The following is a 13,920-nucleotide window of genomic DNA, read 5'->3' on the forward strand; positions in this document are numbered from 1 at the left end:
TACAGTCCTTGTTTCTCAAACATAATATGAACTTGAAAGGTCATGCTGTGGAGTACTAATTGTTGTAGTTTCCAGAAGACAGCAATCTTTTGATGACACCTACCCTATTATTTTAGAAATTCAGTAGTAATCTTTAATGGAAAGGTATGATCCTGTAAGCTACTGCAATGAAAAAATAAGTTTTCTCACAGAAAAATAAAATAATGCAGGAATATGTGCACACATAATAACTGAGGAACAATAAAATAACTCAGTAGGTTTCCAGAAACACTGTGAAAGAAGCAACCAAGACACTTCACTAGCTCTTTTTCTATCAAAACCCACCCTCTACCTTACCCAAGTTTTACACCAAACTTCAAGTATTACACCAACTTCAAGTATTAAAAAAAAATCTCCAGTGTGAGGTTTTTGAAGAACTAAAGCACAGTAGCTACTTAGCTTCCAGCAGCTCTGATCCTTGAGCTAATAGTTCTACCGCTATCACTTTTTACCTGTATACATGCAGGAAAGCGGGTTATTTCTAGTAGCGGCTACAGTGGGCCCTGAAGTCCCCAGATGTTGTTTCTTTTTAGATCATGGCTATTACATGGCTATAAAGATACCTGGAGTCAAGCACAGGAAGGTAGATTCTGATTCTTCATAAGCACAGACAAGAACTTTTCCTTTTTCAGTAACAAGCCTTAACATCCTGAAAGCACAAACCTGCATACTAGTTATACTTAAGATCCCCTTCTTCCAAGAAGAGGATGGTTGTATTCATGTGTCATTCACACTCTTAAATTACTGTCGCAGTAAATCAAATTGAAAGAAGATAAACAGTTTAAATAAAATCTTTAATTGCTTATTTACAAAGGCAATGACTTGGCAAATTGAACATTATGATTTGCACTTTCTCACTAACTTCAGATACAAGTACATAGTCAACTATAAAATATGCAGCCTAGTGAATAAGGCGCAATATGTACATCACACTAGTACTGCAAAAAAAAAAAACCAAAAACAAACCAAAAACAAAAAAGAAAAAGCACTTAAGATGAATTTACTGTGACAGCCAGAAGTAAGCTAAACATCCTGTAAATGCTAACAATACTGAAAAAGAAACTTCAAACATCATTTAAAAGGTCACTGCTCTAGGGTTTTTTTCTTTGTCAGATTGCAGACATGCAATAGTAGTAAAAATCTCGTAGTGGAATGAAAACAATACCCCTCCGATTTTGTCAGATTTTGCAAAACAACATTTTGCAACAAGTGTACTTCTTGGTCTGAAATCTAATGCTAGTAACTCCAGTATCAGACTAGCTACTGAGTTTTACCGTAGCAAAGGTCTTTTCTGGCATGGTGGAAGGAAAAAACCAAACCCAACCAAAAAACTATTACATTTGAATCCAGGCTATACTAGAAGCATATACAATAATCACACACACACACAACTTTATGGATACAAATTACTAGACACATTGCCAAGATACCCTGCTTTAACAGCTTAAAAAAAACCCCTTAAGTGTTAAAGAATTTATTGCAGCCCAAAATAAAGAAAACTGTTTTGTTTTCTACTTCCTTTTTGACAACTTTTCTTCCCCCCTCCCCTGTATTTTAAGGTAGTAACCATTATTCTTATTTTAAAAGGATAGGAAAAAGCTAGTCAAGTGTGAGGTATTAGTCCAAAACCTATCATCCTGGCTCTCTCTTCTGAATGTAAAAGACAAACATTATGAGCTACAAGGACAACAGATACATCAACCATATGTTCTAGGCATGGAATTTTATAGCAAGGCCTGTAGGGAATGCTTTCTATGTATAGATTCTTTACTGATGTTCTGTAATAATTACCTTCCTGAAGGGGTTTTACTGAGCTATGCAGGAAAAGGAAGAAGATGACATCTGTACAGAAGTTACCGTTTCGTCCACACTCCATTCAACATTGGGGTATGGAAGTTACCATCATTAAGAACACAATCAAAGCTAACACAAACACTTTTTGCTACTGCACTCCTTTAATTACATTCTTGAAATTAAGTTTTCCCATTGCTAGTAGTACACTTACACTTTAGAAAAGCAGAGTATTTTTTCAAATGTTTCTTTTGTATTAGTAAAAGTCAGTGTAATTTTGATATGATGTGTGTTTAGCCGTTTAAGGAGTTTATTCTTAAATCTATGCAGAAACCTTTACAGTGTGCGTGGTTTATATTCACGGGATACTCACAGGCACTCACATCCATTATAGATTCAGAATTCAGATGTCAGTTACAGCCATATCCTCTTCCTGTCTGCACAGTAGCTTTTCCAACTTTTTCAACTTTCATCACCAACAATACACGTTAACAGAACGTGTACGGCAAGTATGCAAGAGAATCCTTGACACGTTCAAGGAAAAGGTGAGCCTAACTTTTATCCAAAGATTTCTCTGATAAATTGTGCTCTAGTTCAGGGGATTCCTCAGCGTCTCGGATAGCAGAATTGTTACAAATACCATCAACTGCAGGGGCTGTTGTTGGTGTTGTGAGAGGGGTCACAGTGTGTCCAAACCCCTGATAATGACCCATGGGCGAAGATGGCATTGAAGAAGCATCAGAAATTGGGTCTTGAGTAGATGAAGACAGTAAACTTGTATGCTCATTCTGTTCATGATCCTCAGCAAAAAACATTTTCCTTGGCTGGCCCAAAACTGTCCTTCCTAGAATTATACCAAATTAAAATACTTTTTAACACTTCCAACACTACACCAAGGTCTTTGAACACATCAACTCCAAAGCAGGCATTAGACATTAGAAGACAAGTCTTTGTTTTCCAACAGCTTCACATGGCTATTGTTAGCTTTAATGAATAAAAAGATGCTCTTTCATTTAAAAAAACCAACCAAACAAAACCCAAAAAGGACATTCCTTTCTTCTACCAAACATACCTGAAGCTTTCCCTGAGATTAATTTATTTAAAAGAAAAATTAAAAGCTAGACTCTTAAATCAGCCAGGATTACTGGTAAGAACAAAGTGCCAGATAAGCCATGAAATCTTCTAGGGATGCAGCTGCCACTGATTTGTTACGGAATGTTCTCAAGGTACTACACAGAGATAGATAATAGTGCAAAATGATGCTGGAAATACATGTGCTGGTAACAGATCATACAAATCCTGTCCGTTACTTACCAACGTTTCGAACCTGTTCTGATATATCTGCCCTTATATCAGAAATATCCCACATTGCAAGAAAAGAGTCAAAGCATGACCCTTCTTCAGCTTCTTGAACGTAAGGTTTATAGGAAAAACTGTAGTGATGCGCAATAGCAGCCAGGAACATCTCAACACAAATGATAAAATCCTGCAATAAGAGAGAGATTTGACGTCATACTTAACATTCATAACCGGAGAAAAATAGTTCCTGGGTTTCTTCTACAACTGAAAGATTGCAGTTGCCTTGTGATACTGGCTGGCATCAGCCATGTTTCCACGAGAGGCAGGTCTTTCTTGGCAGGCTTCAGAAAGCTGTGAGTACTACAGACATGCTGGAACCAGTCCCTGCCTGATGGACGGACTTGCTGCAAGCAATGTCAACAAGCAGCAGCTCTACAATGAATTCTTGCAAGAACATCCAACACAAGTGTTTAACTGGGGCACATTCCTTCTGCCCAACGCATGCATATAGAAGTGTTGAGCATAAAACTCACTTGGGGTGACTGAATGAAACTTAGTACTGAATTTAAGTTGGGCTAATCTAGCCCGTGTTTATTAAAGCCAGTATGACAGCATTTGCCCAACATCAGCTGTCATCTTACATATAGCTATTCCTCCTAAGAAATAACTGTCTGCTCCTACCTGTAGGCCTGTAGCCACAGCTTCCACACTTTGCCATTCCCAGGTGTGTTTCTCAGAAATAACGCCAACTTTCACCAACAATGCAATAAGCACAGCTTGCCTATAAAGAACTTCTATTATTATTATTGTAACAGTAGTGCCAAAAATACCTGCAAGCAGATCTGGTAAACAAGGTCTATTCATATGTGTACATAGGAGGAATCTTATAAAAAACCTTACTGTTTATATATTTAGACTCTGAGAGGAAGAAAACAGATTTAGAAAGAGACCTCATTCATCCACAGTCCTAAAGACCAACAGAGAACATGACCAAAGAAGAGTCTGTTGTTCCAGTTAGTTATAAGAGCATGTTGCTTCTCTTTCAGGGTATTACTGCACCCCGCAATGTTCAGATAGTCAAATGCACTCACACACTAGCAGCTAAGTGCAAGCAATGCTTAAATTATAATTTATAGTTAACTTACAGTAACATTTTGAAAAAGTTAACGTAATTTTTACTTGAAAAAGTAAAAAGAATTCTCAAGTAACTTCAAATGAAGATTCTAAAATTATGTTCTTGAGAATCATCTTATAAAATATCAAGTCTAAAAAATAATCTCAAGTGAACAAGACTGCTCTATCCAATGTATTAGTACCCTTTTCCCTTCACAGCACTTCACTAAGATTATGGGTGGATTTTGAGGCCTCTAACCTCAGCAAAAAATCCAGCCTTTTTAGCTATTTTATGATCCAACCCAAGAGCAAGAAGTAAGGAGTAATTAATTCACTTACCAGAAAGAAACAAAAACTACCATCTTCACACAAAGGAACTTGCCAACAGGTTGGATAGGGTTCAGTTCTTCACGTAATACTTTGTAAAACAGCACCAGACAATACATAGCAAACTGGCAAGGAAAAGAAAAAAGAAGAAAAGCTTTAAAATCCTTGTTTATTTTGTGAAGGAATTGTTTTACCACATTTCTTCAGTTAAAAAAATATATCACAGTACAATACAAACTTAAAAAGCTATCTATTTTAACAGAAAGGCTCTCTATTTATAAAATCTTTGCCTTACTGTGTTAAAGAAGGCTACCCCCCGCCCCTGAAATTGAATTTCTGAAATGCGTGGTATTGGGAGACAGAGGCTGACAGGTCATCTGTCTATTTACACACTAAAGCAAAGCCTAGCAAGGTCCATAAAATATTCTCAATGCCAAGCACATCTCTAGGGAAAGCAGCGTAAAAAGCACGTGCTCTTTCAGGCTCCTGTTAAGAGCACCTTTTATGATGTTGCCTTTTTATGAGAGATGAGGCAACGAATGCAACCTTCACTGCAAATCTGAACGAGTTTCCTATTAATGAGAACAGCAAGCAACTGATCTAATGTATTAGCCAAGCCTAAGGAATTTTCCTCCCCTTTTCACGCGCATTCTCCTAGCCTCTTACTGCTAGGTTTCTTTAAGCAATCATGTCAACCAGAACATGCAGAAGTATGTGCTGATGCTGGGACTGTTGTCACAGCAGAAAGTAGCGGCAGCTCCTTCTGTAACAGTCACATCCAACACAGGGGTGGGCAGCAGTAGGAGGAGGACACCCTTTCCGGATACTATGTCACGCTGTTTCTGACTCCTGCTGCTGTTGCCAGAAGAAAGAAGCTTGGAGACTAGCAGGCTAAGCCGTAAGGAGCCAGAGCTGCTGCTCTCTCCTCTTGCAATAGCTCATGGTGTCATATGCCCTAGGTGAAGCAGAAAATGATTCCTCTGCACTTCCTCTGCATTCCCAGCAAGTCACCAAGAGCAATCCCTGACCTCCAAAATTAAGCTTTCAAGTCTAGGGGCTGACATCTTACCCTTACCCCACCATCATACGGCTGCTGAACCAACAAGACGAGGTGTTAGGCAGGCCAGAATCTCAGCACCATTTCCATTTTTTGTCAGCGTTCTTACCACCAGCTTTCCAACACTGTATTTTTAACTCAGCCACTGCTGATTCTTTGTATGTGTGCTGGGATGAAGCTACAGGGGTGAGTGAAGTCAGCTCTTCTGCAGAGGGACAAGTGTGCAGCTCTAACATGCCTAGGCCATACCACTGCACCCATGAAATAGTTTGGGGTAGAGAAGTAGGACACTATTGCTTTATAGAGCTTTGTAGTAAAAATAAAAAGTTTTAGATCATCTGTAGTATTTAACAGATAGTAACTTTAACTTACAGTAGGAAATATTCTATCCATGAGTTACCAGACATTAATACAATTACTGTCAATAGTTAACATAGAAGATTCACGTAACACTAATACGATGAGTTAAAAGAACAGAAAGATGTACTCTTGATACTCACTAGCTGTGACATATTGTTAAGTATAACCAAGTAAGTCCAAGCATTGTTGAAGCTGAAGTTTCCTTCATCATACACTCCCACTAGTTCACAAATTCTGAAAGAATTCAGAGTTAATCATTATGTAGTAAAAGATCACTTCCTTGAAATGCTAACTCTTCCTTATATCGATCAACTGTTAGAATCCAAAAATCCCTTTTGGTACTCAAATATGGGCACTGGGGAGTCTGCACAAGAATCAGTTTCCAACACCTTTCCATAGAAGAAATAGCGTTTGAATGCAGGGTTAACATATCCCATTGCTGAATTAATTCAACAATTAAACATTTTTTTTAAGCTGTTTTGCTTTTAACTGTTAGAACACATACAGCTAATACTTATATGGATATCCTTTGTGAATAGCAACTTTGTCCACAGTCTATCAACACAAAGTTCATGAAATCAAGCTTTCAGCATCAATATGCACAACTGCCTGCTTTTCCTTTACAACAGGTTATATGGTATGTATGAAGGCACAGTCAGGCCTCTCACATGCAAAATCTAATAAAATTTTGAAAGTTACATGAAACTGTACTTTAAAAATACCGATTTGCTGAAACCAATGAGAAAAGGGAGGAGGAAAAAAAAAAGACCAAAACCAAAGAGATCACAAAAAATATCTTTCCCATATAAACAGTACTTTACATTCTCTCCCCTGCTTTCAGCAGCAGGCATTAAGTATTTATTATTTCAATTCTGCAAATAGTCATTCACTATAGAGAAGTCATAAAGAAATCATAGGTTGATTCAAATTGCCAGGACGCATTTAGCATGTAACACAACGAGTCTGCTTTCAAACTGCCTTGATTCAACACAAAGGGCACGAAAATTCTTTCCAGTGTAACTCAAAATTACATCCTGATGATCAATATTATTTATGAGCATACTTACAAAGCAATAATGGTAGTAAATGGTCTGACAACAGTGTACTGCAAAACACCCAGTTTACATCTAAATAATAAAACTCTGCAAGAGAAACACAAAATTCATTGAACAAGGGTTTAAAGACAATTCACATATGGAATTTTCCTGTTCTCAGTAGTTCCACTAAACTATATTTTTATTTCATGGTAATTTCAGCTTCTTCTTCCAGGACTTCAGATGCTTCAGTATATAGTGTGTATATATGCAATACACAAAAGACCTAGACTTCTATACACTATGTATATAAGAAAATACTCGATTCACCTATTCTAGCCATGGAAAGCTTCTGGTCAGGCTGAACAAAGGGAACACAATTTTCACTGTGTCTGAAGATGTTTAAGGATGACTTACATTCAGAGTTTCTCTTTAACATTTTAAACAGCTTTATCAAAATCTCTTAAGAAAGATGCTTAATCAGATTAAGCACACAGAAGCAAATAGTTCAAGGGCATATGGCCTTTCGTCCTTCACCTGTGGAAGTAAAAGCAATAGGCTATGTGGTCTACGAGGAATTCTACACAAGGTTTTTGGCAAATATATAACAGCAAGGAGTAAAACTCAAGGAGACCTTTTTCCAGTATTTTTCAAAAAGTTTCCTTTAGCACCACCTGAGTCAATGCAGGTTAGTAACTAAGCGTGATTTATAGGATGTTTCACAGCTAGATGAAAACGTCCACAGCTGCTTTCAGGAGGGATTCATATTTGACAAATGTGTGCAAACCATAAACTGACTCTGCCAAGCGACAACAATTATAGTATGCAATATGGAAACAAAATGTTTATATCTGATTAGACAGCTTAAAATTTTAAGATGCCATCATATATATACTCACTCTCCCATAGCCCATGATGGACAACAACATAGAGGCGGCAGATGTCTCTGCTGATCTTTCGCTTCTATTATTAATACGAGGTTTGGATACCGGTTGGTTAGATAATTTGAAAGAAAAACCATAAAATTATAGATGACATAAGCTTCATAGCATTCTCGACATGTATCCACATATATTGCAATGTTGGGGTATTTCAAAGCTATCCACTGTAAGAAGAGAGGTACACAAGAGGTTATATGCAAGAAACACAAAAGTAATTCCAATGACAACACTGGCTGGCTAGTTCAGCAAGCAATACTTTATTAAACAGCAGGCACTAATTAAACAGGGTTTGAAGCATTTAGCTAATAAGAGTGTAACGCTACAGTTAGAAAATAACATTCTTTAAAAATACAAGTAGAACTTCAGCTTGCATCTCTGCAGCTTTAAATGCAAGCATGCTTGAAGTACTGTGCAAGAGATGCTCTGTATCTGACCACACAATTCAGTCTTTCATGTAAAAGTTAACTAAGTAGACTGTTCCTTACAGATAACCTACTCCTGTTAAGAGGAGACATGGTAGAAGTGTTTCCTGAAATTCACATATTCATTGTCAATACAGGTTTGAGAACTAAGTTTTTAGTCCCTCAGTATAAAGTTGGTTTATTACATTATCTATGTGTAAATGTTTCTTCTGGCACATTTGCAAAATATAGAACAAAGCAGCAGATTAGCCTTGAAGTGATAATCATCCCTCTAAACCAGAATTTCAGACAGAAAAGTGATTTTTTTTGCAAAACTGTGATTATGGACCAGCTGCCAGAGCTTTCAATTTTTGAGTATCACACTGCTGTCCCACTGTTCAGTACAACCTGTCTTACTGGGTCTTCATGGTTTCATTTTTCTGGGGGTTGGGGGAGGTTAAATAGAGGCAGGTTTTTTGAGTTTACTTTGCTTCCCTAGGCTGCAGTGGAGTGAATGTTGTGCCTTCTCTGACCTTCTTATTAGAACTACAGGAAGATGCTTCACATCCTCATCAAGTTAAGAAATACTAGAGGTCACAGATGCTGCAACACCTTCATGGAAGATGTAATATTCCATCTAGTAAACTGAAAATACAGTATTTGAACCTGAGAACTTTATGTTCAGCTCAGATTAAGCACTTCAGAAAAATACCATATATGCAGCAAAGGCCATAAGATCCAGGAGTCTGGGGAAGTATTTCAATATGCCAGAAATGTCTCCGAATGCCTCGGTAGAGCTCATTTAATTAGCAGGTAATTTTCTTCCAAAGGAAAACTGTGTATTTGAAATTGAAGTATCAACCTGAGTTAGTTGATATTCCCTATAAGAAACAGGTAATATTCTTTTTTTGCCCACTCTCCTTCACTCTCAGATACTCCAAATCCCAGTCTTTCAAAAAAACCCCCAAAAATATGTAAAAAAACCCGTAAGGGTGACATTTCATAAACACTCAAAAAGATGGGAGAAAAATCAAAGGAGAAGTTCCAGGAAAGCTGTCTTTTATGGGGGAAACGGAAGTATTTGCAATGTCAAGAAGGGATGTCAACAGGTAAACACACACGCTGTACAGTCCACAGGTTTAGCATGTTGCTTAAGCTCTTGCCCGAAATAATCTCCACAGATGATGTATTTACATGAAACATTATCTGGTATGGCCAATAGAATCTATCACATGAAAGTATTCAGAAGTGGATTTTTTGTGGGATCTTATCCTTTGCCCCCTAAAGCAAAAAGGAAGAATTTTAGCACTAAGCATAACTTGGGAAAGAAAAAGGCACTGCATATTGATACAGTACTTGGATCTGTCTGGTTTCCAGTTCAGCTGTTAGTGAAGATGGAAGGACCAAAAGCAGGCTCTTGTCATACCCCTTTCCACATCTGCCGTAAAGAACACTCAAGGAGAGGGTTAAGAAAGGTTAACAAAAGCAATCCCACAAGCTCCACAAGAAGAATGTAATACTGGTAGAACTATTCTTCTGACATAATCCATAAACAGGAATGCCCAGAAATTTCTAGGACTACGACTCTCCATGCAGCAGAGTTTCTGCTGTGACACTTGTTTTCCCTCACTCCCACAGCAAACAGAATTTTTTTGAGCTGTTAACAGTAAGAGAACACTTACACTGTCTAAACTGTAAATCGGCACCATCCATAGAATCCTGTTACAATAACAAAAGAACATTTAATATTACTACAAGTATTTTTAGTCTGAATGAAATTCAACATTCGTAGCACAGGTAAAATGAGAAATGTTACCTTATTATTGGTTTCTGTAATTCAGGTTGAGTATAATGGACTAAGTGTTGTAGTATTCCCCACAGAGATATTGGTATCGTCATCAATAGAAATATCCCAGCGATAAACCATGCCTTGGTATGAATTCCCACCTTGCAATGAAAAAGAACGCAAGTTTCAGTAGTCATACTTTAAAGTTTTACTAGTATAGCAAGAAAAAAACCCTTATCTTTTTTTTCCTGTGAATAAAGTTTTAAGATGGACATTAAGTACATAGCCTAATACTAAGTTTAGTTTTTCTAAGTCTCCTTTTCAAATACACAAAACCCTAAAGTCTCGCTTGCAATCTGTTGATGTGGCTTTGAGTAAAACTTAAAATTCTCCAAAGAAAAAGAGAAGAAATCTTGCAGAACCAACAAAAACATCACCAATAAACATAAAACATTCTAGAAAAAACATAGTCATGCTCACTGTTAATTTACTGAAAGACACAACGGAGTCCTCCTAGATTTAGGTCCAGAACTTGTCTCAGTTCAGTGCTTTATTACAAAGTTTCTGAAAGCTTGTGGATTTAAAGTATTTTCAGCTTTAAAATCACGTAGCAACTAGTAATCAATTTCAACTAGTTTCAATCAATCTGGAATACATAAGCACATACGTATCTAAATATATAATGCCTGCTGAAACAAAGGGCTACCGTTTTAAACCAAAGCTCTCTAAAAAACAGCTGAAATAATAATCCTAAGTGCCAAAATCTGAGAAACAGACTCAAGTGGGTTTTTTGTTGAGAATTTCTTCTGGTCCCCTACCGTACATCAACATCCTGTGCCTTTTGTTGCTTTCCAGTCCAAAGTTCACCTCTGAGCAGCTTCTCTACCAGTATCAGATGTAGCAACTTTGAAACTTCCAGTATTACTTCAACATAAATATCCACTATGCCCAACATACAAAGGCATTAGAAAACGATTTCAAAATCGGGAGTTTAAAATACACTCAAGGCAGACTTTACAGCTGCTAAGCACTTAAAACTAACCTCGGAAAAGCTCACCTCTAATGGAACAAGCCTGTATTCAATTGGACAAGGTATATATTAAGGTTAAAACTTGTTATTACAAAAGTAATGCTATCACGTGTGTGTGTAATTAGTGAATGACATACTACGGTGCCATCAGCACGAAAAAAAAAGCTGCTCTATCTACCACCTCTTCTCCCTCAGGAGCCAGGATTACCTGAAGTACCAGGTTACGAACGCCAGTATCACTCCAAGGCGTCAAAACCTAAGTTCTGGGCAGGGCAGCACCTACAGACACTCACTCCAGCGTCCCCAGCATCGCATCCACCGGGCAAACACCGGCTATTACTGAACCGGCAGGAGGAGCAGGCCCGTCCCGCCCCGCCTGGCCCGGGCCGTGCGGTAACACGGTAACGGCGCCCCGCGGCACGGCCCAGCTCCCCGTGCCGGGTCGCTACCCGGGGCCGAAGCCCGCTCCAGGCACCTAGAGGCGTCCAACCCCCGCTCCGCCGCCGGGCTGACGCCCCCCCGGCCCAGCCCGCCGCGGCCCGTCCCTCACCTCCAGCTTCTGCAGCTCCCAGACGCAGAGCGGCACCACCACCAGCAGCCCTACGATGTACAGCAGCACCACCAGCGGCCGGATCCACCGCCGCCAGTTCCCGCAGGTGCACGGCATGGCCGCGCCGCCGCCGCCCCGCCGGCCACAGCGCCACCGACACTCCTCACACCGAGGCGGGGCCCGCGGCGCCTCAGCGGGCCGCCGCCGGGCCCGGCAGCCCCCGCGGGGCGCGCATCACCGGCGGGGCCGCCTGCGCACCCCGCCGGCTCGCATCAGCTTCCGCCTGCGCTCCGCCCCGCGCCCCACCGTCCCCTTCAGCCCAGCCCTGCCCGGCCCGGCTCGGCACGTGCCCTACGCGCCGCGGGGCGCCTGGCGCGGTGCTGCCTTAACCCGGCACGGCCCGACTCGCCTCGGCGCCGCCCCGCCCCGCGCACCAGCCTCCAGGGCGCTTCCGCCTGGCACCGCTTCCGGCTGCCCGCCCCAACGTCATCGGCCGCGCCGATTGGCTTCTCGCCCTGCCTATCGCCGCTGCCCCGCCCCGCCCACCACTGAGAGCGCGGCCAGCGCCCGGGCCAGCGGGCGGTAACGGCGTGACCGTGCCCTCTCCGGAAGGGCGCCCTCTGCCGCCTGTGCGCTGCCCCTGCCCCGCTGCAGTGTCTCCCCCTCGCGCAGCGGGCGGGAAGGCAGGTGGGCGCGCAGGGCGTGCGCTTGGCTGAGCTCGCGGCGGGGACCGTTATTGCGGCTCTGGTAACCGCTCCGCGCGCGCCCAGCCGTGAGGCGATTGCTCGGAGAGAGCCGCGCCGTGCCGAACCACGGGGTGGCCGGGGCTGGAAGGGACCTCCGGAGGTCACCCAGCCCAACCCCTGCCAAAGCAGGGTCACCCAGAGCGGGCTGCACAGGATCACGTCCAGGTGGGTTCTGAGTGTCTCCAGAGAAGGAGACCCCCCGGCCCCTCTGGGCAGCCTGCCCCAGTGCTCTGCCACCCTCACGGTGAAGAAGTTCTTCCTCACGTTCAGATGGAACCTCCTATGTATAAATCTAAAGTTCAAGATTTTTTTTTTTTTAAACCCCCTGTACTTTGGTTCATTGAAGATCATGCACTGGTTTGCTTTTGTTGGGTTGTTGTTTTTTTTTACTTCCCTAAGAGTATCAAACCGAGAGCTGGCTTTTAGTGATGTTTTTGATAAAAGTTCCTGGATCATTTGTAGGACACTTGGGATTTCTTTAGCACTTACTGCCCTAAAAAAAAAACCACCTTGGGGAGAATTTGAGCACTTACAGACTTAAAATCATTGTTTTGAGCTTATCCAGTCTTTTTCTGTCTACTGGTGTTTTGTGTGCTCTCTTGAATTCCAAAGTGGGCATCTTTGCCAGAACAAGCCTGGTCTCTTTATAGTTAGATTTCTTAGAAAAGAAAGCTTAACACAGTTGTGTCATACGGATAATGGCCTGACCTCCCCCGCAGTGAAGTTGAATCTGTTGGCCAGTTTCAGCCAGATTTGAGTCAAGGATCAAAGTCCCAAACTCCAAAATACATTCCTTTAAGTGTTATGAAAGCTGGTAAAGGAGAAAGAGCCAAACTAAGCCTTATCTCAACCCTCCCGAAGGAAAGGATCCTCACTTTACTCAAGCTGCTTATCACAGGCATACTTACTGGGCAGTCACTGTAGATTGCTTTTAATTACTATTTCATTAGAATAACGTTGGACTAGAAAACCTAATAAATCTTTTCAAATTTAAGTCTTTGATTTCCTTTGATGCTGTAGGGGATTGATACACTAGTCTGAACCATGCAAGAAAGGTAATAAGGTTATTAAAATGGGTACCCTTCTCCAGAGTCAGTTGTTATGTAAAGCCATATTGTGAATATGTAAGTAAATACAAATCCCCGAAAAAGGTTAAAAAAGAATGCATTTCTGGAAGTAGATTGTTTTGAATACTTTCAGAAGTTTTTCTACAAAAAAAATCAAAAGTAGATTGCTTTTTTACCATGAATCCAAGGCTTTAGGGCAGGGGTCCTCAAACTATAGCCAGCGGGTTGGATACGGCCCCCCAGGGTCCTCAATCCGGCCCCCGGTATTTACAGAATCCCCCCGCTGGGGGTAGGGGGGGGAACCAAGCAGCCACAGATGACTGCCTGCCACTTCATCCGCGTGCTGGCCCCCTGTTTAAAAAGTTTGAGAACCCCTGCT

General features: G+C 41.2%; 1 protein-coding gene across 1 annotated transcript; it reads right to left on the reverse strand.

Moving 5' to 3' along the window:
• Window positions 1-814: 814 nt before the first annotated feature.
• TMEM184C (transmembrane protein 184C) lies at window positions 815-12,143 on the reverse strand. The gene is made up of 10 exons (XM_037396494.1): window positions 11,729-12,143; window positions 10,179-10,309; window positions 10,045-10,081; window positions 7,920-8,125; window positions 7,054-7,128; window positions 6,127-6,220; window positions 4,582-4,694; window positions 3,811-3,910; window positions 3,145-3,316; window positions 815-2,674 (listed from the first exon to the last, which is right to left on the reverse strand). Exons 1-10 carry the CDS (start codon window positions 11,843-11,845, stop codon window positions 2,382-2,384), a joined length of 1,338 nt encoding a protein of 445 aa, XP_037252391.1. The 5' UTR covers window positions 11,846-12,143; the 3' UTR covers window positions 815-2,381.
• Between the last annotated feature and the right edge of the window lie 1,777 nt (window positions 12,144-13,920).

The sequence above is a fragment of the Falco rusticolus genome, chromosome 1 (assembly GCF_015220075.1).
Source record: "Falco rusticolus isolate bFalRus1 chromosome 1, bFalRus1.pri, whole genome shotgun sequence".
Taxonomy (NCBI): Eukaryota; Metazoa; Chordata; class Aves; order Falconiformes; family Falconidae; genus Falco; species Falco rusticolus.